The sequence below is a fragment of the Carlito syrichta genome, unplaced genomic scaffold (genome assembly GCF_000164805.1).
Source record: "Carlito syrichta isolate Samal-C Ts95f unplaced genomic scaffold, Tarsius_syrichta-2.0.1 Scaffold307674, whole genome shotgun sequence".
Taxonomy (NCBI): Eukaryota; Metazoa; Chordata; class Mammalia; order Primates; family Tarsiidae; genus Carlito; species Carlito syrichta.
This window is the reverse complement of record NW_007251770.1, coordinates 29,149-55,702: the sequence shown is the minus strand read 5'-3', so window position 1 is coordinate 55,702 and position 26,554 is coordinate 29,149. Positions and strand designations below refer to the sequence as shown.

At 36.4% G+C, this 26,554-nt stretch overlaps 1 protein-coding gene across 2 annotated transcripts in view; it reads left to right on the top strand.

Annotated features, from left to right (window-relative positions):
- Window positions 1-21,151, top strand: part of ANKRD26 (ankyrin repeat domain 26) — a 92,248-nt gene extending 71,097 nt beyond the window's left edge. For both annotated transcript variants that reach the window (XM_008064538.2, XM_021715790.1), the window contains exons 29-34: window positions 1,533-1,662; window positions 10,321-10,611; window positions 11,205-11,422; window positions 12,721-12,949; window positions 19,496-19,541; window positions 20,944-21,151. In XM_008064538.2, coding sequence (XP_008062729.1) covers window positions 1,533-1,662; window positions 10,321-10,611; window positions 11,205-11,422; window positions 12,721-12,949; window positions 19,496-19,541; window positions 20,944-21,080 — 1,051 coding nt within the window. In that variant the 3' untranslated portion in view covers window positions 21,081-21,151. The remainder of the gene's footprint in view (window positions 1-1,532; window positions 1,663-10,320; window positions 10,612-11,204; window positions 11,423-12,720; window positions 12,950-19,495; window positions 19,542-20,943) is intronic.
- Window positions 21,152-26,554: the final 5,403 nt, after the last annotated feature.

Sequence of the window (26,554 nt, the reverse complement as noted above, 5' to 3'; positions counted from 1 at the left end):
CGGGCATTCCTTCCGCCTCAGCCTTCCAAGTAGCTGAAACTACAGGCACGTGCTACCATGCCTGGCTAATTTGTTGATTTATTGTAGAGATGAGCTCTCGCCAAGTTGCCCAGGTGGGTCTCAAACCCGCGGGCTCAGGCAATCCACTCATCTCAGCCTCCCAAAGCGCGGGATTATAGGCTGAGCCACCGAGCCTGACTGCAATCAGATCTTTTAATATCTGAAAACCTATCTGTGTCTTTCTTTAACAGCACCAAAAATGATCATAATTTAGCGTATATTTTCTTTCTGCCTCTTTTTTTTAAGTTATAAAATAATCAGGGGAATTTACTCATTTTCTTTCATATATACTTGTTATTAAACTTCTGTTTGTTTTAAAATATATATCTCATACATATAAAAAATATATGTATGTCTTAAAGAAGAGCAAAATGAGCTCAAGTTTCTACCACCCAGATAAAAAGAATAGAATGCTTCCCAGTGTTCTAGAAGTCCCTGACATGGCTGCTTTTCTGCTTATTTGCTGATTTCTTGTTTTTTCTCTGATGCTAATAAATATTTTTCTCTTATTATGTTTCTCTACATGGTTTTGCATTCTGTCACCATTGTACTAGCAAAGATCTCTCTTTTTCTTAAAACATCCTGTAAGTTTTTAAAGGTATCTCTACTCATTTCCTTTCTTGGGAAACTGTCTGCTTACTTTTTCCCCCTTAACTCCGACTGCAAAGATGTTTTCTTTCCTGTCTCTTTTTCTACTTTGAATGATCTCCTTGGTAATTTTTGTGTGTACTTTTTTTTCTTCTTATAGACTGTGGACAGTGGGTATCAAAATATATTTTTGTTTATCTTTCAAACATTCATATATAAACATGCTTTTCTTATTCACCTTGGATACTATTCTCTAGGTTATAGCTAATATTTAATAATAGGGTAATGTTTTATATTAGCATACTTAATGGATATGAATAGCTTATTTATACAAACTCTGTATATGATTACAATATTAACTATCTACATATGTGTCATAAAAATTTTATTCATATTATTTACTTATGGTTATACTTTACTTTTTTTTTTTTTTTTTTTTTGAGTCAAAGTCTCACTCTGTCACCCAGGCTGGAGCGCAGTAGCATGCTCACAGCCACCCCAGCATTGACCTGCTGGGCTCAGGTGATTCTTTCACCTCAGCCTTCCAAGTAGTTGGAACTGCAGACACATGCTACTGTGCCCGGCTAATTTTTTGGTATATTGTAGAGACGAGTTCTCACAAGTTGCCCGACCTGGTCTCGAACCCCTGGGCTCAGGCAATCCTTACCTCAGCCTCCCAAAGTGTTGGGATTTACAGGCTTGAGCCACCACACCTGGCTAGTTATAATTTCATTAGAATGTTTTCAAATTATGTTAGATTGAAACAAATGGGAGAGGATCATAATTTGCAAATTTGTTTCTTTTTATGCTAGAACACAATATTTGTTTAAACAATTATTAAATACTTAACTTACTTAACTTATTCATTCTATACATTCCTACAGATTTAAGAACCTCTTAAAAATGACAAAGAAGAAGTTAAATGAATATGAAAATGAAGAGTTTAGTTTCCATGGAGACTTAAAAACCAGTCAATTTGAAACAGATATTCAGATTAATAAGCTAAAACATAAGGTAATTTTTAATCCATTTTGGGACATAAAAAAAAATCACTTAATTTTGGGGAAATATAGATCTCTCAATGCTCTGAGCAGTGAAATACAGATTTTTCTCTTAGTTTTATGGATTGATACTAATAAAAAGATAACTTTTTAATATATCATTTTTCTATAAAAAAGGTATACTGTCAACTCTCTTATGTCTTGAACCCCTGACCAATGGTTTAAAACCAAGCAGTATACTACTACATGACCCCAGACCTCTAGTACCAAATTAATTTTTTTGGTAACAGCTTTATTGAGATATAATTAACAAACCATTCAATTCATCACTTAAAGTAGGCAATCCAGTGGCTTTTAGCAATCATCACCACAATAAATTTTAGAACATTTTCATCACCCTAAAAAGAAACCCCACGTTCTTTAGCAGTTACCCAGTTTCCTCTTCCTCGCTTACCCCTAGGGAACCAGTTTACTTTGTTCCTAAAAATTTGTCTGTTCTGGATATTTCATGTCAGTTGAATAACATTATGTGGTCTTTGTGATAGGTTTCTGTCACTTAGCATGTTTTCAAGGTCCTTCTGTGTTATAGCATGTATCAGTATTTAATGTCTTCATATTGCTGAGTAATATTTAATTATATGAATATTTCAGATATTTTACTTATCCACTCATCAATTGCTGGACCTTTGAGTTGTTTCCTCTTTTTGGCTATTTTTAATAATGCTGCTATGAACTTTCATGTACAATTTTTTGTGTTTGCATATGTTTTCATTTCTTCTGGGTGCATATTTATGAGTGGAATTTCTAGGTTTTATGTAACTCTATGCTTAACCTTTTTTAAAAAAAATTTATGTAAATTTAAGGGTTACATGTGCAGTTTTTGTGTAATGGTAAAGTCTGGGCTTTTAGTGTAATTGTCACCAGAATAGTGTACATTGTACCCATTAAGTAATTTCTCATCCCTCACCCCTCTCATTCTTCGAGCCCCCAGTGACTGTTATTTTACGGTCCATGTGTACACATATTATGTAGCTCCTATTAATAAGTAAGACCATGCTTATTGGACTTTCTGAGTTGTTTTACTTAAGATAGCAGCCTCCAGCCGGGCTCGGTGGCTCAGCCTGTAATCCTGAACCTTTGGGAGGCTGAGGTGAGTGGATTGCCTGAGCCCGCAGGTTCGAGACCTGTCTGGGCAACTTGACAAGACCTCATCTCTATAATAAATAAAAAATGAACCGGGTGTGGTAGCGTGCACCTGTAGTTCCAGCTACTCAGAAGGCTGAGGTGGAAGGATCACTGGACCCCAGCAGGTTGAGGCTGTGGTGGCCGGGAGCGGCCACTGCACTCCAGTCTGGGTGACAGAGTGAGACTCCAACTTAAAAAAAAAAAAGATAGCAGCCTCCAGTTTCATCCATGTTGAATTTCATTCTTTTTAATGGCCGAATAGTATTCCATTATGTATGTGTGTGTATTTACACACGCACCACATTTTCTTGATCCAATCATTTGTTGATGGATAGTTAGTTTGATTCCATATCTTTGCTATTGTTAACAGTGCTGTCTATGGTTAGCCTTTGGAGGAGCTACCAGTCTGTGTTCCAAAGTGACTGCACGGTTTTCCATTCCCACCTGCATTATATGAGGATTCTCATTTCTTTTTTTTGGTCATCAAATAAAATTTATTACAGAAAACAAAGAATGGTTCAACATTAGAAAATCTGTGAATGTAATTCACTGCATTCACAGATTAAAAGAGAACAATCATATGATTATTTTAATAGGTGGTGTCAACTCCATTTGATAAAATTCAGCACTCGTTCTTGACTTTAAAAACAATGAGAAAATTAGGGATTGTTTAATTTTTTTAATTTGATGAAAGATGCCAGCATGTTAGAGGATAAATCTGTAACGGAGTTGTCAGACTTTTCCTAAAAGTGACAAATAGTAAATATCATAGGTTTTGCAGGTTACATACTCTCTCTGCTGCACATATTTCTTCCTTTCCTCACCCCTAGTCCCTCCTCCTCTTCCTACTCCTCCTCTTCATCTTTCTCCTCCCTCATTGCTGCTGTTTCTCTATGACCCTTTCTTTCTTTCTTTCTTTTTTTTGAGTTAGAATTTCACTTGGTCGCCCAGACTGCATACTCTCTCTGCTGCACATATTTCTTCCTTTCCTCACCCCTAGTCCCTCCTCCTTTTCCTCCTCCTCCTCTTCATCTTCCTCCTCCTTCATTGCTGCTGTTTCTCTATGACCCTTTCTTTCTTTCTTTTTTTTTTTTGAGTTAGAATTTCACTCGGTCGCCCAGACTGGAATGCAGTGGCCGCTCCCAGCCACCGCAGCCTCGCCTGCTGGGCTTCTGCAATCCTTCCAACTCAGCCTTCTGAGTAGCCGGAATTACAAGCATGCGCTACCACGCCCGGCTGATTTTTTGATTTATTGTAGAGATGAGGTCTCGCTGCCCAGGCGGGTCTCGAATCCGTGGGCTCAGTCAATCCACTCACCTCAGCCTCTATATGACCCTTTCAAGAGGTAAAAGCCCTTCTTAGCTTCCAGACTGTACAATAACAGGCTGCCAGCCAAATGGCCCTTAGTTTGTCAATCCCCGTCCCACAGTTACTAATAGCAATGCTGAAGCATTCAATGGATTTCCATTACATTTAAGACCAATACAAGTATTCTTACTCTTGCTGCTACTGCTCGCTGTTATGAAAAGTAAGTAATGTGAAAGTCAGAAAGTTAAGAAAGAAGCAAGAACTATAAATATTGAAAAGGAGTGGCCGGGCATGGTGGGTCACGCCTGTAAATCTAACACTTTGGGAAGCGGAGACGAGAGGATTGCCTGAGCCCATGGGTTTTAGACCAACGTGGGAAACTTGGTGAGACCTCATCTCTACAATAAATCAAAAAATTAGCTGGGTGTGGTGGCGTGCATCTGTGGTACCAGCTACTTGGAAGGCTGAGGCAGAAGGATCTCCTGAGCCCAGCAGGTCAAGGCTGCAGTGGCCGTAAGTGTGCCACTGCACTCCAGTCTGGGCGACAGTGAGACTCCAACTCAAGAATAAAATAAAATAAAATAAGTATTTCAACATAATTTTTTTAGCCATCTGACTCTAAAATTAATCTGGAAAAGAAAAATGGATAAAAATAGCAAAAAATTATTTTACAATGAAGGAGGGACTTGCCCAATCAGATATTAAAACTTAGTATAATAATATTTAAGACTCATAGTATTTTTGTAGAAGTACATACACAGCTAAAATTTTTAAAAAGAGTCACACACAAAAATTGACCCAGGTAGATATTTATCAAAAAAGTGCAAAACCCACTGAGCAATATCCCAGTTTCCAGACCCTCCGTTGACCTTGTCTCAGGAACCACCCTTCCCAAACCTCCTTCACTTGTGCCAACACTACCCTTCCCTGAACTATGCGATGCTCAAGGAGGAGCACAAAGTGGGTGTGATGAGGGGAGAATTCTCATTTCTCTACATCCTTGGCAACAGTTATTTTCTATCTTTTTTATTGAAAATAGATTCCAATCTAGTGGTATGAAGTAGTACCTCATTATGGTTTTGATTAGCATTTCCCTAATGATTAATAATGTTAAGCATCTTTTCATGTGCTTCTTGGCTATTAGTATATATTCTTTGGAGAAATGTCTTTTCAAATATTTTGCCCAGTTTTTAGTTCAGTTGTCTTTTTATTTCTGAATTTTAAAGGTTCTTTATGTATCCGAGAAGTAAGTCCCTTATCAAATAAATGCTTTTCAAAGATGTTTTCCATTCAGTGGTTTGCATTTTCAGTTCGTTTGAAAATCACTTTTCAAACATATAGTTTTAAATTTTGATGAAATTCAGGCAATTTATTTTTTATTTTGGTGTTATATCTAAGAAACCTCTTTCAAATGCAGTCACAAAGATTTATGCCTATATTTTCTTCTAAGAGTTTTATATTTTATATTTTTAGCTCTTACATTTAGTTTTCTTTTGAGTTAATTTTTATATATGGTATTTGGTAGGAGGACACTTCGTTCTTTTACATATGAATATCTAGTTGTCCTAATACCATTTGTTGAAGAGACTATTCTTTTCCCACTTAATTGTTTTATTATCCTTGTTAAAAATCAATTGAGTCTAAATGTGTGGCTTTATTTTTGGATCCTCAATTCTAATATATTGATCTATGTCTAGCCTTATATCAGTATCAGATCAAATTTTATGAGAATTCTTTTTCAAATATGTTGCATATTACCGGTTGTCTTATATAATCATAAAAAGTCAGTATAGTAGAATGTCTTTAACTTCATGTTTTGCTTCTTGTAGCCACCGAAGGCCTTTGTGGACGCCATGACATTATGAGAAGTTAGGCTTACAAAGACAGAGGCCATTGCTGTTTTTTCCTCCATTCAAACCTTTGGTCTTTCCCAGTACCTCCCTCCTTAGTCCCATTTTCTTTTCTTTCTTTTTTTTTTTCTTAGTTCCATTTTCATCAGATCTTGGCTACAGGATCTGCTTATTTTCTGCATTATGTTTTATTAACTCAGTATAATTCATAGAATCTTCCATGGATGTTTACCATCTGGAAAGGAGAGGATAAGGTTGGGGCTCTCAGCTTTCCTAATTAGAAATCGAGCTAATCCATCATCTTTCAGTTCACAGTTAGATCTTTTGACCTGGTACCTGGTTCTCTTGTATAACACCAGGGCTAATCCTTTTCTTGGCACAGGTCCTGCATTCTCAGAAACTACAGTGTTCCCCTTTTACTTACACAGATAGAGATGCACAGCTCTACTGTATATCTTGGTACATGATTCATGGAATAAATAGTTCAACCCATTCCAAGAAAAATTTTCAGGAGTACAGCACTTAAAAATCAGGTAATGTTCAGGCAGTTTACTAGATAACAAATCATAGTCAAATTAGTCATTTGAGCTTCAAAATTTCAGAGCTGATTTGTATGTTATGGAGAAACATTTTGGTACAACAGAAAGATGAAATGGTCTCTATACAAACAGCTTAGAAGTAAAGTAAGAGAGAAATTGTATGTAATTTCTTAACATTCAAAGGATACTACATTTATTTTACTACTGAGAAGATTAATAGGTTGGATGCAGTGACTCATGCCTGTAATCCCAACACTTTGGGAGGCTGAGGAAGGAGGATAGCTTGAGCTCAGGAGTTTGAGAGCTGCCTAGGCAACATAGTGAGACTTCATTTCTACAAAAAATCAAAAAGTTAACTGGGTGTGGTGGTGCATGCCTGTAGTCCCAGCTACTCGGGAGGCTGAGGTAGAAGGATCAAGGCTGCAGTGAGCTATGATTCTGCCACCACACTCCAACCTGGGGGAGTGAGACCCCAACTCAAAAAAATGAAAGATTTTGTAATATCGTTTTTATTTTCTCATTGAGAAAAGGAAAATGAACACTGGGTACTAGATTAATTAATAAATACAGCTGCTTGCTTATCTCTTTTATAATTTTAGTGAATTGAAATTGGGTAAAACATCTGATTTTTAATATTACTAAACCAAATATTTTTACTTGTTTTTAGCTACTATACTTCAAATCATATGCCTTCTTGCCTCCCAGTCTTCCTTATTTCCTAACTCGAGAGAAAATTCTAAAGAGGCACATTTGCTGGTTGTATGAATTTTTAATTGAAGGGAACTTTGGAAAAACCTTCTCCTCAATAGCTCCTATGTCTTTCTGCAAGTTCTGCTGTTTCTCCTTAGCATTGTTTACCATTAATAAAGTAATCTCAATATTTACTAGATTCTACTTTAAAGGAGACTGATTTTTACTGTTATTGTTTCTTTTTAAAAATTCATTATTTTTCTGTTTGTTGTTCCCCAACAAATTACCCCAAGTTTAGTGGCTTAAAACAGTACATTTATTTAGTTCATGAATCTGTGGTTTGGGAAAAACTTGCCCAGGACAGCTTGTCTCTGTTCCCCTCAGCATCCCTGGGGACAGCTCGAAGCCTGGGGGACTGGAATCATTGAAGGTTTCTTCACCTGCGAGTCTGGGTGTTGATGCTGGCTATTGTCTGGAACTTTGGTTGGGGCAGGCAGTCTGAACATCTACATTGGAACTCCAGGTTCTGTTTGTGGCCTGAGCTTCCACACAACATGGGGCCTGGGTTTCAAGGGCAAGCTGTTTGAGATAAAGAGCCTTTCTAAGCTAATGTTGGAAGCCATGTCATATGCCTTTTGCCACATTGTATTTCTTAGAAGCAGTCACTAAGTTGGCCTATAGTCTATTTTTTATGGGATGAATATGTTTTCCTTTTATTTTTAGTTGACACATACAACTGTGCATATGTATGGGATATAGAGTGATATTTCAATACGTATATATAATGTTTAATGAGCAAACCAGGCTAATTGGCATATCCATCACCTCAAACATTGCTTCTTTGCATTGTGAACATTCAAATCCTCTCTTCTAGCTTTTTGAAGATATGCAGTGCTACAGAATACCAGAACTAACTCCTCCCATCTAGCTGTAATTTTGTGTTCGTTAATCAACCTCTCCTTCCCTTCTGTACATATGATTCTATGCTCTGCTTCCATGAGCTTAGTTTTTTCTAGCTTTCACATGAGTGAAAACGTTCATATTATTTATCTTTCTCTGCCTGTACTTAACATAATGTCCTCCAAACTCATCCACGTTGCCACAAATAATAGGATTTCATTATTTTTTATGACTGAATAGTAGTCCACTGTGATGTATACCACATTTTCTTTATCTGTTTGTTGATGGGCATTTAAGTTTATTCTGAATCTTAGCTATTGTGACTAGTGCTACAATAAACATGGGACTGCAGGTATCCCTTTGATATACTGTTTTTTTTCTTCTGGATAAATTTCTGGTGGGGTATAGTTGGATCATATGGCAGTTCTATTTTTAGTTTTTTGAGAAAACTCTACGTTATTTTCCATAATGACTGTACGACTTCACATTTCTACTAACAGTATATGAGTTCCCTGTTCTTGTCATCCTTACCAGCATTTATTTTTTTCTTTTTGATAGTAGCCATTCTAACTGGAGTAAGAGGATATCACCTTGTGGTTTTGGTTTGCATTTCCCTAGCAATTAGTGATGTTGAGCATTTTTTTCATATATTTATTGGCTATTTGTGTGAATTCTTTTAATAAATGTCTATTCAGATCCTCTGCCTAATTTTGAATCAGGTTATTCATTTTTATGCTGCTGAATTGTTTGAGTTCCTTGCATATTCTGGATATTAGTCCCTTTTCTGATGAACAGGTTGCAAATATTTTCTCCCATTCTACAGGTAGTCTTTTCATTCTGAGGATTGTCTCTTTTGCTGTGCAGAAGGAGCAAGTCTTTTAACTCAATACAGTCCTTTTGTATTATCTATTTTTGTTTTTTTCCTGTGCTTTTGAAGTCTTCTTCATAAAATCTTTGCCTAGCCCAATGTTTTGAAGCATTTTTCCTATGTTTTCTTCTAGTTGTTTTATATTTTTTGGGTCTTACATTTAAGTCTTTAATCCATTTTGAGTTAATTTTAGCATGTGGTATTAGATAGGGGTCTAGTTTCATTCTTCTGCATAGGGATTTCTGATTTTCCCAGAACCATTTATTGAAGAGGTTATGCTTTCCTCAATTCTTGGCAACTTTGTCGAAAATCAGTTGGCTGTAAATACGTGGATTTATTTCTGGGCTCTCCATTTTGTGGCCTTAACCCCAAGAATTATTAATCCTTGGAATGCAATTCAAATTAGCATAAAACATTTGCAGTTCAGAAAAAGACTTATGGCATTAGAATCTATATTTACAGGATTCATTAATTATCCCCCCCTTTTTTTTGAGTCAGGGGTTTCACTCCTTTGCCCAGACTGGAGTGCGGTGGCATGATCTGAATGGCTCACTGTGGCCTTGACCTTCTGGCCTCAGGCAATACTTCTGTCTTAGCCTCCTGAGTAGCTGGGTCTATAGACATGTGCCACCACATCTGGCTAATTTTTTAATTTTTGTCGAGATGAGGTCTTGCTATATTGGCCAGGCTGGCCTTGAACTCCTTGGCTGAAGCAGTCCTCCTGCCTTGGCCTCCCAAAGTGCTGGGATTACAGGCATGAGCCACCACACCTGGCCTTAGAGTCTTATTTTCAAAGTCTTATTCCTGGAGCCATTTATTTATTGACTAAGGCCAAAATAACTCAAATATGGTATCCCTAAAACTTCTTTGGAAATTATAGGGAATGATGATGGGGGAAGGAGTCAGAGACTTTCTACTAAGAGGTGACTTAGAATCATTTTAAGGAAGAAAAACATGAAACAATCATAGAAAAATACAACTCTAGACTGGGTATGGTGGTTCACACCTGTAATCTCAGTGCTTTGGGTGGCCAAGGTGGGAGAATTACTTGAGGCCAGGAGTTTGAGACCAGTTTGGACAACGTAGTGAGACCCAGTTTCCACAAAAGAAAAATAGAAATACAAGCCTTAAGATCAAGTGTAATGTATTTTAGTGACTCCTGATGGCTATAATTTTGTTTTTGATTTTCTGAATAATTTAAGGGTCTGCATTTGAAAAATTATAATATATATATAACATTTTATTGCAACTGAATTTATTCCAAAAGTTGTTATCAGAATAATCGCAACCTACTTTCTTCATTACCAAATTATATCATTTTATTTATTCAGATTGATGCTCTTACAGCAGAGCTGGAAACTGCCTCCTCAGAATGTCTACGTCTGGATACAAGGAATCAAGTTCTTCAACAGGAGTTATCATCTATGAGAGCAATACAAAAAAAATGTGAAAAATTACAGAAGAATAAAAAGAAGTTGGAACAAGAATTAGTGAACCTTAAAAGTCATATGGAAATGAATATGGTAGAACGTGGTCAAGTAGAACAGTATAAACAGGAGATTGAAGAAAGAGCAAGACAGGATATAGTAGATAAATTAAAAGAAGTCAATCTGTTTTTACAGGTTAGTTTATCTGTAATGTTCAATCATTCATTTCACTGCAGGTTGTATTTTAGATATGTATATTTTATGTATTTCCTCTACTTCCCTTATAGCAATTTATTTCATAGATTTCTAGAAGGATGGTGGCATCTGTTTCTCCCTTTAAATATTTCAGTTTCCATCATTATTATATCTAAATTGGTCTTTCAGAATAATGATTCTCACTAGAGAATTACTTATTAAGACCAGTTGGCATAAAAGAAGACTATTAGGAAAAGAAAAAATGGTGATTTAGAAATTGTACTATACTCTCGAATTGTTTTTAAGTGGCATTTTTCCATTTTTAAAATATTGGATGAATTTTGTTATTCTTTGAGTTTTCATATTACATAAATACTAACATAAGAATGATTTGAATTTTTAATAATTCAGATTTAATTCTGAATTAATCATCAATTTGGTTGATATTGATGATAAATATTTTAAACTTCAGCTTTTTTTTACATATTTTAAATTGCTTTCTGAATCAATGACTCAAAACTAAAGGAAACAAATATACAACAATTATTCAGGTTATAAATATTTTTAAAATGTACCCTTGTATTTTGTTTTAGACACAAGCAGCATCACAAGAAAACCTAGAGCACTTAAGAGAGAGTAATATTGCTTCAATAAGAAGTCAGATGGAGCTCAGAATTAAAGATCTGGAGTCTGAAGTCTCCAAAATGAAAACTTCCCAAGAAGACATTAATAAAACTGAATTGGAAAAATATAAGCAACTCTATCTAGAAGAATTAAAAGTTAGAAAATTCTTGTCAAGTAAACTAAACAAGTAAGTCAAGAATTTAGTGGGAAGTAAAAGCTTATTAGATATTATAATTTTGGAAAATGATGTTAGTATTTGAACTTACCTTTAAAATGTTAGTTGAGAACAATTTATGTCTTCCCTGTTTTTTGTTTTATATGGCTCTTTCCTCCTTAATATTCTCATATAGTTAACATATCAGTCTTTCAGCTAAGTATTTTTTAAGTTTTACATATTAGAAATGAATATTATTATACAGTTAGCATTCCCCTAAATAGAAACATTAATAAGCTTAACTATCTTTGGAAGTTTACAATTTAGATTGAAAGGCTCAGGTACTACTACTGCTCTTTGCACATTCTGGCACTTGCTAAGTTAACTTTCCTTGATTTTGAGCTTTGATATTATCACTAGAGGGCGCCTTGAGACAAAATATCCTTTATTGTTTTTCCATAAAGGCATACTCTGAAATAATAATTAACTAGATTGAAGGGAAGTATATTTTACAAATTGGTTAAAAAAAAAAATCCCTTGGTCAGCCTGAGGGGTTGTGTGGAAGACAGAAAGGACAGGTTCCACCCCGCAAGCCTTGGTCACAATGTTCAGAGTGAATTACCTTTGAGCTGCCTTAGTACTTTTTGGTCACCAACTCACCAACCCCTTTTTTTTTTTTTTTAGTTGTTGCTGCTCAGTGCCAGATGCGTAATTTTTCCCAGATGATGGGTGAAATATGCAAGGGTATTGAAAGCAATGCTTGAAAATGTCTTTGAGGGATAGTTTTTTAAATCTCTAAATTGGTTTAATAAATAGAAGTATTTCCAGTGGCTTTTTTCTTTCTCAATTTTAACGTTTTTATTGTATATATTTAAGGAGTACAACCTAATGTTTTGAGGTATTTATACATAGTAAAATGGATAGTTCTTATAGTCAAGCAAATTGACATAGTCACCATATCACATATTTACCCGTTAAATACAAACGTGTCTAATGGCATCCTCAAGAATCTTATAAGTAGAATCATTCCAGAAGGCAACCAATGTTACCTGTTATGCCATACATCATTGATAACTATCTATCTCCCCTCCCTACTTTGAATTACTTATTTGTTAGAAATCACCTTAGAAATATATGTACTTTTAAAGAACAATTTAAAAACTACACAGTTGCATACAGTAGCCATGTTCTAACACATTTTTGGTGTTAAAACACCATTTAATAGGAAATTCCATTTACTCTTATGGCAACCTTTTAAAAAATGCAAGTCATTTAGAAATTATTTAGTGAAAAATGAAACACTAAGCATTTATCTTTTGCAACCTTTACAGAACTAATGAGAAGCTAGTAGAGGTCAGTACCAAGCTTCTTGTGGAGAAACAGCAGACCAGATCTTTATTCACTACTCTTACTACCAGGCCAGTCCTAGAGGCACCTTGTGTTGGAAATCTTAGTAATAGTTTGGATCTCAACAGAAAATGTATTCCAAGCGAAAACTTAATGATCCCTACCTCAAGCCCACGGACTTTAAATAACAGCATGGAGAACTACTTAACCAAGGTTAGTTATATTATTTTTTCCTGTGGGGTTCAGATTTCTGACATAATTCTTGTTTTTAATTTGATGAAATACTGCGTTGTTTAATTTACTTATGCATGCTTAATAAACATCATAATTATCTGTGTTAATAAAGAGAGGAAATATAAGTTTTACAGTTTTATAATAAGTCCCTAGAGCTCCCATTTTTGAGATACCCATTTGTTAACCCTCTTCAATAAGTGTAACTAAACTGACACATTTTAAATTTCTTTAAAAACTGCATTTAAATTAGATTTTAGAAATGGAATGTTATTGCCTAATAACTAAAGGTATACTTGGAGATGCTCTGGCTTATTTTAGAATTGATTTTAGTTTGATTGTGGTTCATAACACTTTTAAAGTTTCCTGGCACCGTCTCAGGTTTTCCACTCCTAGTCATAAGTGAGTGATTGACATATAACACTTATCCACATACGGATGTTTATTACTTAGAGAAATCCAAAATAAGGCTAGGTGCAGTGGCTCATGTCTGTAATATTGGCATTTTGGGAGGCCAAGGTAAGAGGATTGCCTGAGTCTAGGAGTTTGAGTCTAGCCTGTACAGCATAACTGTACCTTGTCTCTACAAAAAGTCAAAAACAGCCGGGCATGGTAGTGTGTACCTGTCCCAGTTGCTAAGCAGGCTGAGGTGAAAGGATCGCCTGATCCCAGGAGGTTGAGGCTGCAGTGAGGTGTAATCGTGCACTCCAGCCTAGGAACAAAGTAGACCCTGACTAAGAAAAAGCTCCAACTTTTTATGAATTAAATAAACCTATAACGCTAAAAAGGTTGATTTCTGTTTTAAGATCAAAGTTTTGTGATTTTCTTACATGCGAGTGTATCTTTAATTGCTACTGTACTTACAGCATTTTAATTTCAATTTTTGTAAAATGTGTTTATTTCTGGGCAACTGTATAGTAGTTTTTAAGTAGTTAAATCCAGCAAATATTTGAATTTTTAAAATAAAGTTTACTTATATCTCTCTTGCCATCACTTGAATGATTGATGACTAAGATGGCAATAATATCAAGAATCTTTAAATAGCAACTACAACCACACAAAATCAATTAAATTTTTCCTATCTAGAATTCCATGTAAAGCTGCACATGGTTTCAGTCTCCCCTGGAAATGTAGTAAGACCTTCCAGTTTATCATGTGATTTCACTTATAGCAAGAATCCATGCCTGGGGAACTCACAAGGAGTCCAGCAATGGCAAGCTGTACCATTGTAGAGTTGATAAGGAAAAACATAATTCAACTGTGTATGACCCAGCTTTAGATATTTGTCTTACTTTTGACCATTTTTGCACTAAAGGGAAAATACAAAAGCCAGGTGAGATGGTGCACACCTATAGTCCCAGCTACTTGCGAGACTGAGGCAGGAAGATAGCTTGAGCGCAGGATTTTGAGGCTGTACTGTGTGATGATCGTGCCTATGAATAGCCACTGCACTCCAGCCTGGGCAACATAATGAGACCCTGTCCCTTGAAAACAAATTACAGAAACCATAAAGCATTTGTTTGGACATAAGTAAATAAATAAATAGCAACTAGTTTTCATTGTGTATTATTGTTATTAAAATATCCATTTCAATCAGTGCACATTAGCTTATAGGTTGATGACGTTTTCACAATCTCCTTAATGCAGAGAAAAGGAGTGTAGTCCCATGTTAGATGAGGCCTCATCTTTGTTTTGTTTTTGTTTGTTTGGTTTTTTTTACCTGATTTCATGTTCTAACAAACCTTTGAAGGGCAAATCTAAAGTTTCTTACTTAGCATTGCAGCCAAATAACCTAAGAGGGAAAAAATTAAATGATTGTTTTAATGTATAAATGACAAGATCCTAGTTAGCTGATAATTTTTTCATCCTTTTTTTGGTTTAGTTTAGTTTTATTTTTTTTGAAAAAAATGAGGTGAATTAGGGTCTAAGTGCTGTAAAGTTGTAAAATTATCCTACTGAGTACAAAAAGGAAATTAATGTTAAATACTTCTGTAAATTGTTAAGTGTGATGCAAATGTAAAATGATCTCATTAGTTCTTACCAGAAAAATCAAGTAATGTTAATTTTACAAGATGATGAAGGAAGTGTGTGAAAACACAGATGCAATGCAAAGGACAATATTTTAGGAAATATTTTCCCTCCGTTAATTTTTTGGAGGAAAAGAGGTTTTGAGTTTTAGCATTTCGTGATAAGCTGAAAAGTAGTTTATTTTAAACTTCATTTATTAGTTCCAAGGTATATGTAACTTCCTTGTGGTTGCCAAATTGGTTTGCCAAATTATGTTAAACTTCATAAAAGAGATTAAAAAGCACTATTCTTATAAAGTGACTTTCGTACTTAAAACAATTGTTTTTCAAAGAATAGAACTTTTCTTTCTTTGAAAAAAAAAATGGCATGAAACCATATTATATAAAACTTAGAGAAGTGGTACTTTCTGACAAAGGAGGGCTGTAGGCTCTGAAGCGGTGACTTCCTTATCCCTTTGTCCTGCAATGTCCTCTGTGAAACCTTAGATTTCTGTGGGATGTAGTTTGAAAACTACCAGCTTTGAGAGAATCATTCTAATTAGCTAAAACTTGCTGGAGCAGTGTTCTCTTAGGTCTGAATTTCTCACCTTCATATATTTAAAAATGAAAAAGTACTTCACAAAAGAAGACATTCGAGAAGCCAACAAACACATGAAGAAATGCTCAACCTCACTAATCATCAGGGAGATGCAAATCAAAACCACACTGAGATACCACCTAACTCCAGTCAGAATGGCAATTATCAACAACTCAAAAAATAACAGCTGCTGGAGAGGGTGTGGTGAAAAGGGAACACTTCTACACTGCTGGTAGGAGTGTAAACTAGTGCAACCTCTGTGGAAAGCAGTGTGGCGATTCCTAAAAGCTCTAAAAATTGACCTTCCATATGACCCTGCAATCCCCCTACTGGGAATATACCCTGAAGAACACAAATCACTCTATAAAAAAGATACCTGCACACGTATGTTTATCGCAGCATTGTTCACAATAGCAAGAACCTGGAAACAACCATGCTGCCCATCAAAAGAGGACTGGATTAAAAAAATGTGGTACATATACACGATGGAATACTACGCAGCCATAAAAAAGAACAAAATCATGAATTTTGCAGCAACCTGGATGGAACTAGAGTCTATAATACTGAGTGACCTCACACAGAAACAAAGATCAGAATATCACATGCTCTCACTCATATAATGGACCTTGAACATCCAATGTAATACTATAACAAAATGACTGACGGTACTGGGAAACTATGGGGGGGAGGGGGAGGGGATTAACAGTAGCAAATATCTGTCTGGGGCTGGGAAAACACCTCTTATCAACAGGGTGTCTGAATGAAACGTAATTGTACACCTAACCCTTAACTGTACCCCACAAAACTATAATAAAAATACTGATTAATTATTAAAAAAAAAAAAAAATGAAAAAGTATAAATGAAGTTGCAGATGTACTCTCTTACTGATGTTGGACTTCAAGCTACCTCCACCATCTGAAACCTAATCTCCTCCTGGAAATCAGCAGCAAGGCCATGGAGAAAGGAGGAACATTTTTATTAAAAAGTTTATATATTTTACCCCATAAGGAGCTAATATAGCTCTTGATTTAGTATTAGGCATAAAATGAAGATTAGCAATTTATGAAACTTTTTTATTTCCTCTGGCAAAGTTCAGTTTCTCCTAAGCTATTGCTCTACATACTTTGATGTCACCCTTGCCTGAGCTGAATAGGACAATGATTCATGTCATTAAGACATTTTTCTCCCTTTTTCCTTCTATAATCTGTCCCGGGCACTGTATTAAGTCATTCAACTGGGGACAACAATTCTGAGTTTCTATCAAGGGAAATACGAAGAAAATGTGTGATTTTATGGGGAAGTAAGAACAAAATGAAGGTGACTTTTAAAAGTCATGGAATCCTTGCCAGTTTTCACTTGTGAATATGGGTAAAACCACCCCAGCCTCCCCCCCCCCCCCAGCCAGAACAAAACTGGAACCTTTAACACTCAATCTCCTTTCCCTAAGCTTTAGGGTCTCCCTTGCAGAGCAGCTCCCTCCTGTATTCTGGATCTGTCCCCTGAGGTTTTGTATCTGACCTGGTAACTCTTCTCGGAGACACTGGCCCTCAGCGTCATTTATGCGGTCAAGCATTCCAGGACCAGTGAAAGGCTGGTAGAGAATTTCTGCAGGGGGAGAGTCAGAGTCTGTCAAGTCCTCTTTAAGATTTAGGAGAGGAAGAGGACCACTACTTAAATGTGTTAGGCCAAAAATGTTCTCTTTCTAGAGAGTTAAGATTTCTTCAAGCATAAAAGTAAGCAACTGTCAAGAAGAGTGTTTCATTTTTATCTAAGTAAAATATGAAAGTATTTGTGAATGGGGTATAAGGAAATAAATTTGGACCCAGCGCAGTAGCTTACATAAGCCTGCAATCCCAGCAATTTGGGAGGCAGAGGTGAGAGGATTGCCTGAGCCCAAGCATTCGTGTCCAGTCTGGACAACATGACAAGACCTCGCCTCTACAATAAAAATCAAAACATTAGCCAGGCATGTTGTCACATACCTATAGTTCCAACTACTTGAAAGGCTGAGGCGGAAGGATCACCTGAGCCCAGAAGGTCAAGGCTGTAGTGGCTGTGAGCATGCCACTGCACTCCAGCCTGGACAACAGAGTGAGACTGACTCCAAAGAAAAAGAAGTAAATCTGTTACACATAGGAAATAAATATTTAGGAGAAGAGTTTTTGAGGAACAACATTATGTTAGCAGTTTCTTTATGCCATTTGTTCATTTCTTTATGCCACTATGTACATTTTACATAGTGTTTATTAATGGCAATAAAAGATTCTTTCAATAAAAGTCTCCTTTTATCTGGTATTCAGTCATTACTTTTATAAGACCTATCTAGTAATGTCATTGTCCTTTTATATATTTTATAAGGCTTATGGTATTATTATCACATAAATGTTTTAGAAAATAGTGTCTCAAAATGGGAAACCTGTTAGCTAAAACATTTTGTTTTCACATTGTAAAGGCATTGGGTATCATATTATGATTATCACCACAAAGCATTTATTATGCTTACTATTATAGTATATATTGTTTCAGACCCTGTTCTGGATGTTTAGTGAGAGAATACCTTTGTTATGAAAGATTTAAAAAACAGCTTTCCAGATGGAAACATTTGCAATATAGCTTGAACTATCCCACATATTTCATAATTAAGTAGATAACTACAATATAATTAGTCAGATGTTTTAAAATATAGGTACTAATTTCTGAAAATAAATCCAAGTTATAGCTAAAGAACTATATATTGTCTTCCTTGTTTCTAATTCTAAAAAGTCAAGAATCAAACTCCATTTGAAAACTGGCTCTAACTTATATATAAATAAAAGGATAACTTTCTTTTCAAGCAAATTTTCTGAAATCTTTGTGTCCATGTGAATAAGGAAATGCTATTCATAATACAGATAGCATAATATTTTTACTTAATCTTTGCCAGGAGAATTTTCACTTGCCATTATGGCAGTACCAGTTTCTACATGTAAATACTTAAGGTTCTGTGCTGAACAATTAATAGCATAGAACATTCTTTAAAATTTTAAAAGTGGAGAATGGAAATTTTTTTTAAACTTTTTTTTGAAATAAGGTCTCGCTATGTTGACCAGGCTGGTCTTGAACTCCTGCCCCTCAGCCGTCCTCTCATCTTGGCCTCCCAAAGTACTGAGATTACAAATATGAGCCACAGCCAGGCTCGGTGGCTCAGCCTGTAATCCCGCGCTTTGGGAGACTGAGGTGAGTGGATTGCCTGAGTCTGCGGGTTTGAGACCCACCTGGGCAACTTGGCGAGACCTTATCTCTACAATAAATCAAAAAATTAGCCGGACGTGGTAGCGCGCGCCTGTAGTTCCAGCTATTTGGAAGGCTGAGGCAGAAGGATCGGCGGAACGCAGCAGGTCGAGGCTGCAGTGACTGCGAGCAGTCACTGCACTCCAGTCTGGGTGACAGAGTGAGACTCCAACTCAAAAAAAAAAACAAAAAAAATAAGTATGAGCCACTACACCTGGCTGGAAAGTTAATTTTAAGGAAAAGCTCATTAAATTAAGTGAAAAAACTGATTAAAGTTTTACAAAAGACTGTGTTTTGTAACAATTACAAAGTAATACATTCATTGCAAAATATGACTTGAATTGTTTAACCTTTGTTCTAGTTAGAGAAAATATTGCTTGTGTGAAATGATGTATATTCAATAGGCCATATTAATTGTATTTTTTATCAAATTAATCTAAACAGCATTATACATATATATTTTCTATTACCTAAACTTAAAATAAGTAGAATTTTTATTTTATTTATGTAATTCTTTTTCTACTAAAGCAATCCTCGAGTTAGATCTAGTCTCTAAAAGTATTAAAGTTCACATTTTGTAAGTGATATGTCATTCCTATGATAATGTCTCTTGTTTAATTTAAGCATTATAAATAATATTTGACTTATTTCAGATGCAGCAGGAGTTGGAAAAAAATATAACTAGAGAACTAGAAGAAGGTATGTTGCCACTTATTAATTTAATTAAGATTAATAGATTTCTGAAATAAACTAAATAATAAATGGCATCCCTTCCCATTGTTTGGTTAATAGCTACTACATTAAATATTTTTCTTACACACTTAATGAAAGGTGAAATCAAACATTCTTAATGAAGAGTATACTAATGCCTCATTAATCCATAATGTTTTATAGCTTAAAAAAAAATCTCACATTTCTGTCTCTCTTTTTCTTGGGCTCTATACTTTGCTCGCTTCTGCCATCCCTGTAGCTGTCAGCCATCACGTGGAAACTGTTTTCAGAAAACAAAGGCATCATCAACTTCTCATGTTGTGATTTAGTGATTTAAGGCCAAATACCCCAGGCTCATTTAATAATGCTTAGTCAAGCATTACAGTTCATAAGCAGTCACTTGACAGGTGACGTTTTAAACTTTCTGTCATTTCCTTTGTCATTGGTTTACTTTTGTCTCAGGAAAAGTTCCAGATTCCTCAGCATGGAATAAAAACACTCAAATCAATTTGCTTCATGTCAAGTTATTCAGCCTTATCTCTTGCCACTTACTGTAGTCTGCCAAACTAGCCTCCGGAGAATCCCATAGTGTTTCTCGTCACCTCCAGCTCTTTGCACTTGCTTCTTCCCTCTCTTTGCCACACCTTTTCCTTGTCTTTCAGGTGTCTACCCACATATCTCCTTCACCAAAAAGCCTAAAATATTGACCCAGAACTGGGATAGATGGCCCTTCTGTGTGTTCCAATAGTGCCCTGTTTTATGTATCTGTGACTCTGATGGACATGGCCCATTTGTCTGTTTTTTCAGGTTACAGTATATGATTGTTGAGGGGTGGACTGTATCATCTTCATCTTGTAATTCCAGTGTTTGTTTTAGTACCTTAGCACATGGTGGTTGAATACATGAGTGAAGAATGAAAAACCACAGTGATGACTCAATGTGCAACTATGGACAAATTATATTTAATAGTAATTTTGTATTATAGTTTTATATAGCATACATATTTTTTATTCTCATTAACATTGACTCTTAACTCTTTTTTTTTTGATTGGAGTCTCACTCTGTTGCCCAGGCTGGAGTGCAGTGGCATGCTCATGGCCACCTCATCCTCAACCCGCCTCTGCCTTCCAAGTAGCTGGAACTACAGGCATGCACCTTCACTCTTAGCTAATTTTTCTTGATTTATTGTAGAAATGAGGTCTTGCTAAGTTGCCCAGGCTGGTCTTGAACCTGTGGGCTCAGGTAATCCTCTCACTTTGGCCTCCCAAAGTGCTGGGATTATAGGTTTGAGCCACTGCGCCTGGTCTACATTGACTCTTAACTCTTTTTAAATGACTTCCACTTAGAAATCATTTAGGTAAAGAATATAATTCTTTCTTTTTCTTTCTAGCTGCTGCTGAATTGGAATCTGCATCCTATACAGCTTCTCCTCTAGGATCTACTGATGAGTCAAATATAAATCAAGATCTAGTTTGGAAAGCATCACGAGAATACGTACAGATTTTAAAGAAAAATTATATGATCTGAAAGATAATCTTTTATTGCTAGCTGTTTACATGATATTTTAGTTGTTTTCCATTAAATATATGACGTGAAAATATTAAAGGAAAATATTTTTGTATCTTATATGCCTAATGAAATTTTATATGGTATTTAAACAATGTTTCATGACCTCTTTAATTAACTTTTAAGTGGATTTTGCAAATGAAAACCAGTATTATTGAGTTTTACATACTCAAATTGCCCAAGTGTCAGCTGTTAAAACAGCCAAACAACTAAGTTGTCATTAATCTTTTAGTAGAACTGATTGATGGCATATTTTTATTTTATAATTTTTACCACCATGTATAGTGATTTAGATTTAGACAACATTTTGATTTATTGGTGCTATGGTAATTGTCAATGCTTGAATGTATTACAATAGTTATAATGCCATCAAACTCACATGATTTTACTTTTAAGCAGTGATCTTTTCTCATGAAGAAATAAGATTTGCCTAAGCCTTTTCACCTTTTCTGCTTTTTTTTTTTTTTGAGTTGGAGTCTCTCTCGGTAGCCCAGACTGGAGTGCAGTGGCCGCTCCCAGCCACCGCAGCCTCACCTGCTGGGATCCGGCGATCCTTCCGCCTCAGCCTTCCAAGTAGCCGGAATTACAGGCATGCGCTACCACGCCCGGCTGATTTTTTGATTTCTTGTAGAGACGAGGTCTCGCTGCCCAGGCAGATCTTGAACCCACGGACTCAGGCAATCCACTCACCTCAGCCTCCCAAAGGTACAGGATTACAGGCTGAGCCACAGAGCCCGGCTACCTTATTTTTTACTTAGTTATTTTCAATTAACTTTTTGGAAATAGTCTTAAAATTAGAGAAAAATTCCAAGTTTTAGTATAAAGACTTTCCCCTGCCAAACCATTTGACAGTAATTGCTGAAATTTTGCCATCACTGCTGATTACTCTAGTGGGTATTCCTTCAAGTCATGTCATTCTACATAACTACAATGCAAACTTCATAATGAGAAAGTTACCATTAATACATTCTGTTACTTAGTTCTCAGAATCTTTTCAAGTTTTATTACTTGTCTGTAACGTCCTTTATAGCAAAAGGATCCCCTTCAGATCCATGGATTGCATTTAGTTGTTCTGGAAAGTTCTTCTGTCTTTGCTTGACCTTCATTCTTGACCTTGAATCTTTTTTTTTTTTTTTGAGTGCAGGCTGGAGTGCAGTAGCACACTCACAGCCACCCCAGTGTCAACCTGCTGGGTTCCCATGATCCTTCTGCCTCAGCCTTCCAAGTAGCCAGAACTATAGACGCACGCTGCCACACCTGGTTAATTTTTTATTTATCGTAGAGATGAGATCTCAAGTTGCCCGTGCTGGTCTCTAGCCCATGGGCTCAGGCAAGTCACTCGCCTCAGCCTCCCAAAGCGCTGGGATTACAGGCTGAGTGAGCCACTGAGCCCGGCCTGACCTTGAATCTTTTGAAAAGTCTAGTAATGTCATGTCCCTTAATTGGATTTTCGGATATTTCATTGTGATTAGATTTAGATCATACATTTTTGGCACAAGTATAGCAGAAGTGATCCTGTGATCTTCTCATTGCATCCTGTCATGTGACTTACAGTTTTTGTGTGTGAAGTCAACATTGATCACTAACAGCAGTGTCTGCTGCATTTCTCCTCTGTAATGTTACTCTGTAATTAATATTTTGTGGGGAGTTAATTTGAGTTATCTGTTCAGTAACTTTCACTCTATTCATTTACTTATATCAAGGTAGATTCATGGTTTATTTTATTTAATAAATTATAATTTGTTTATATCATTAAAGATTTATTTTCCTTTTAGAGGTGTTCTGTTTTGACTATTTCAGACCTAGAGAAAAAGTATAAGAGAAGTACAAAGAATTTTTGCATACCATTCCCCAAATGTTAAATTTTGCTGCATTTTCTTTATCCTTTCTCTCCTTTCTCCTCCTCTTTTTCTAGATAAATATAGGTATCTTAAATAGATTTTTTTCCTGTACTATCTGTAAGTTGCAGATATGATGCCTCTTTATTTTAAAATAATGTGCATTTTTAAAAAAACGCATTTCTTAAACATTTTTATATAATTGTAGTATAATTATCAAGATCAGGATATTAAACTTGGTCAATATTAATATCTAATGTACAGACCCTTTTCAGATTTTGCCAGTTGTCTCTGTAATATCCTTTATAGCCAAAGAAAATCCAAGATGGAAGATTTTCACAATCCTTAACATGTTGTGTCCAGTTGTTCTGTTTCTTTTGTCTCTCTTAATCTGGGATAGTTCTGAGTCTTTGATTTTTGTAGCATTTATGTTTTTGAAGCATGTAGTTCAGTTATTTTGTTTTAATAGATTTTTCTCTCAGTTTGGGGTTGTATGATGTTTCCTCAAGATTAGATTCATGTTATGTCATTTGGGCAGGAATGTCACACAAGTAATGCTGAGTTCTTCCCGGAGTAGCATATCTGGAAGAATATCCTGTCACTTGGTTCCATTACTGTCCAGTGTTGACTTTAATTATTTGGTTAAGAAGTACCTGCTATTTTTATTGTTTAATCTCTTCCACATCAGCAAAACATTTCCCTTTGAGGATTTTTTTCATCAGGGGAAACAAAAAAAAGTCACTTGGGGTGAGACTGGATGAATAGGGAGGGTGGGGCACAGGGGACATGCTGTTTTTGGCCAAAAGCTGCTGAACACTCAGTGTGGTGTGGGCAGGTGCACTTGTAAATCACCCATCATGAAATGGGCAAGTACATTGAAAGAATCTTTAAAAAATTCACAGACGCCGAATGCAGCCTCTCACAACAATGCTAGTTGATACACTGACGCCGATGGGTTTCTAGAACATTACTAAATGGGGGAAGCCTGTACTACAAAGTACCTGCCCTCCAAAAGATAATCCTGTTTTTTGGGCCAACCCATATACATATATACACACACATACATACATATACATATATATATACATATATAACATGAATATATGAGTTCTTACTGGTAATTTCAGTCCAGTTCCACAGGGTTCATTTGTCCCTTTCAGTACAGTTGACTCTTTTTTGTTTTTTTTTGAGTTGGAGTCTCACTCTGTCACCCAGACTGGAGTGCAGCGGCAGCTCCTGGCCACTGCAACCTCGACCTGCTGGGCTCCGGCGATCCTTCCGCCTCAGCCTTCCAAGTAGCTGGAACTACAAGCGCGCACTACCATGCCCGACTAATTTTTGATTTTATTGTAGAGATGAGGTCTCACCAAGTTGCCCGGTGGGTCTTGAACCCGCGGGCTCAGGCAATTCACTCACCTGGGCCTCCCAAAGCGTGGGATTACAGACTGAGCCACTGAGCCCGGCCATAGTCGACTCTTGACCAACATGGGGGTTAGGGGCACCATCTCTATGCGCATTTGACTCCCCAAAAGCTTAACTACTAACAGTCTACTGTTGACCAGAAGCCTTGCTCACAACATAAACAGCTGCTTAATACATATTTTGTATGCTCTATGTATTATAGACTGCATTTTTACATTAAAATAAGCTAGAAAAAAGTTAAGAAAATCACGAGAAAACATTTACAGTACTGTACTGTATTTAAGGATACTATAGACCAGGCGCAGTGGGTCAGCCTGTAGTCTCAGCACTTTGGGAGGCCTAGGTAAGAGGATTGCCTGAGCCCAGGGGTTTGAGACCAGCCTGGGCAACTTGTAGAGACCTCTTCTCTACAGTAAGTCACAAAAACTAGCCGGGCATGGTGGCATCTGTAGTTCCAGCTACTTGGAAGGCTGAAGCACAAGGATCACCTGAGCCTAGCGGTGGCTGTGAGGGTGCCACTGCACTCCAGCCTGGGTGACAAGTGAGACTCCAAAAAAAAAAATACCTTAAGTTTGCAACCCCTTTTCCAAACGAAATCATCTGTCTACAATGGCAGGCAACTGCAGCTGCATACCTCAGTCTACAGTTCATATGAAGCAATTCAACTTTCCTTTGTAATGTCATGGCTTTTCTCTACTTGTTGGGAGCAACTCCCAGTGTCACTCAGGGCACTTCATGTGGGTCCTATGGTGTTATTCAAGGTTTATGGTATTGCACTAAAAACGATGAAAAAATACATGAGAACCACAAGAGACTTTTTGTACTGTGAACTCAATTTATTAGAGAGAGGAACTGCTCACACAGCGTCGATGAGCATCACATGGTGCTTTAAGCAGATACTCTCAATACTTGGACACATGAGAGTAGCAATAGGATGTGGCTATGAAATTATTACAGTGGTACAGTGGGACTGCAGTTAATTGTATGTGGTTATGATTTAATACTGCATTTTTATATTAATTTACATTTCTTGACTGTGGATGGTGCTGTGTATGCACACATTTTAACTTTTTCTGATACATTTTGTATATTTTATGATAGTAAATGATAAAATAGTAACCTCCTGTATGTTTAATGCATTTATGACATAGCCAATTAAAAAAATTTTTTTTGATACTTCTGGGCTATGCAGTTCATCTGCAAATTTTTTCAAATTGTTGCAAATCTCCAAAAAAATTCCAGTGTACTAGGTTCTTGGAAGCTGACTTTCTACGAAATGACCTAGAATGTAACCAATTTTCCCATAGGCTAATTGATATGAACAAGAGTTAAGTTTCCATGACTTATCTCTGGTCACACACACACACACACACACACACACACACACACACCACATCACCAAACTTCTAAATGAAGACCCCAAACACCTCTAATATTAAACATTGAAATAAATGTGAGCTCTATATACATTTAAGAAAGATTAATAAAAACAAGTAAAGATAACAGCCATAAAGAAGAAAATCATGGCTTTCACAGCAACATGGATGCGTCTGGAGACCGTCATACTAAGAGTACTGTCACAGAAACAAAGAACTGAATACCTCATGTTCTCATTCATGAACAGGTCCTGATCTCTGGTCACATGAGCACAAGGCTGAATTCAGCAGACGCTGGATACTTCTAGGGGAAGGGAGGGAGGGAAGAGGGATAGAGAGGCCCGTGGCAACACACTGAATACCTGGTCCACCATCTGGGGGAGAGAGTTCCAACTAGAAGTTCAAACTTTACCTACATGCAACTTACTTATGTAGTAAATCCTCACTTGTACCCCACAACTCTAAAATAAATACATAAATATGTATCAACAAAAATACAATAAAAACCAAGATTATTTACCCAAGGCTTGGTGAATCAGTAGTGATGGTGGTTGTAGGGGTGCTGGGTTAAATCAGGGAATAAAAGTTGGCAAGGTGCAAATTGTAAGGGGCACCTAGTTCACCCTGAAATTCAAAAACAGTCATAAATATGGCAGACTCATGGAGAGCTTTTGTGTACATCATTGCGTAACATAGCCTTCTTCGACTCACAGATTCTACAGGTTTTTATTCTACAATAATTTGAATTCATTCATCCCATTCCCGACCTGCTTATTCCAGTTCAGGGTCGCAGGTAACC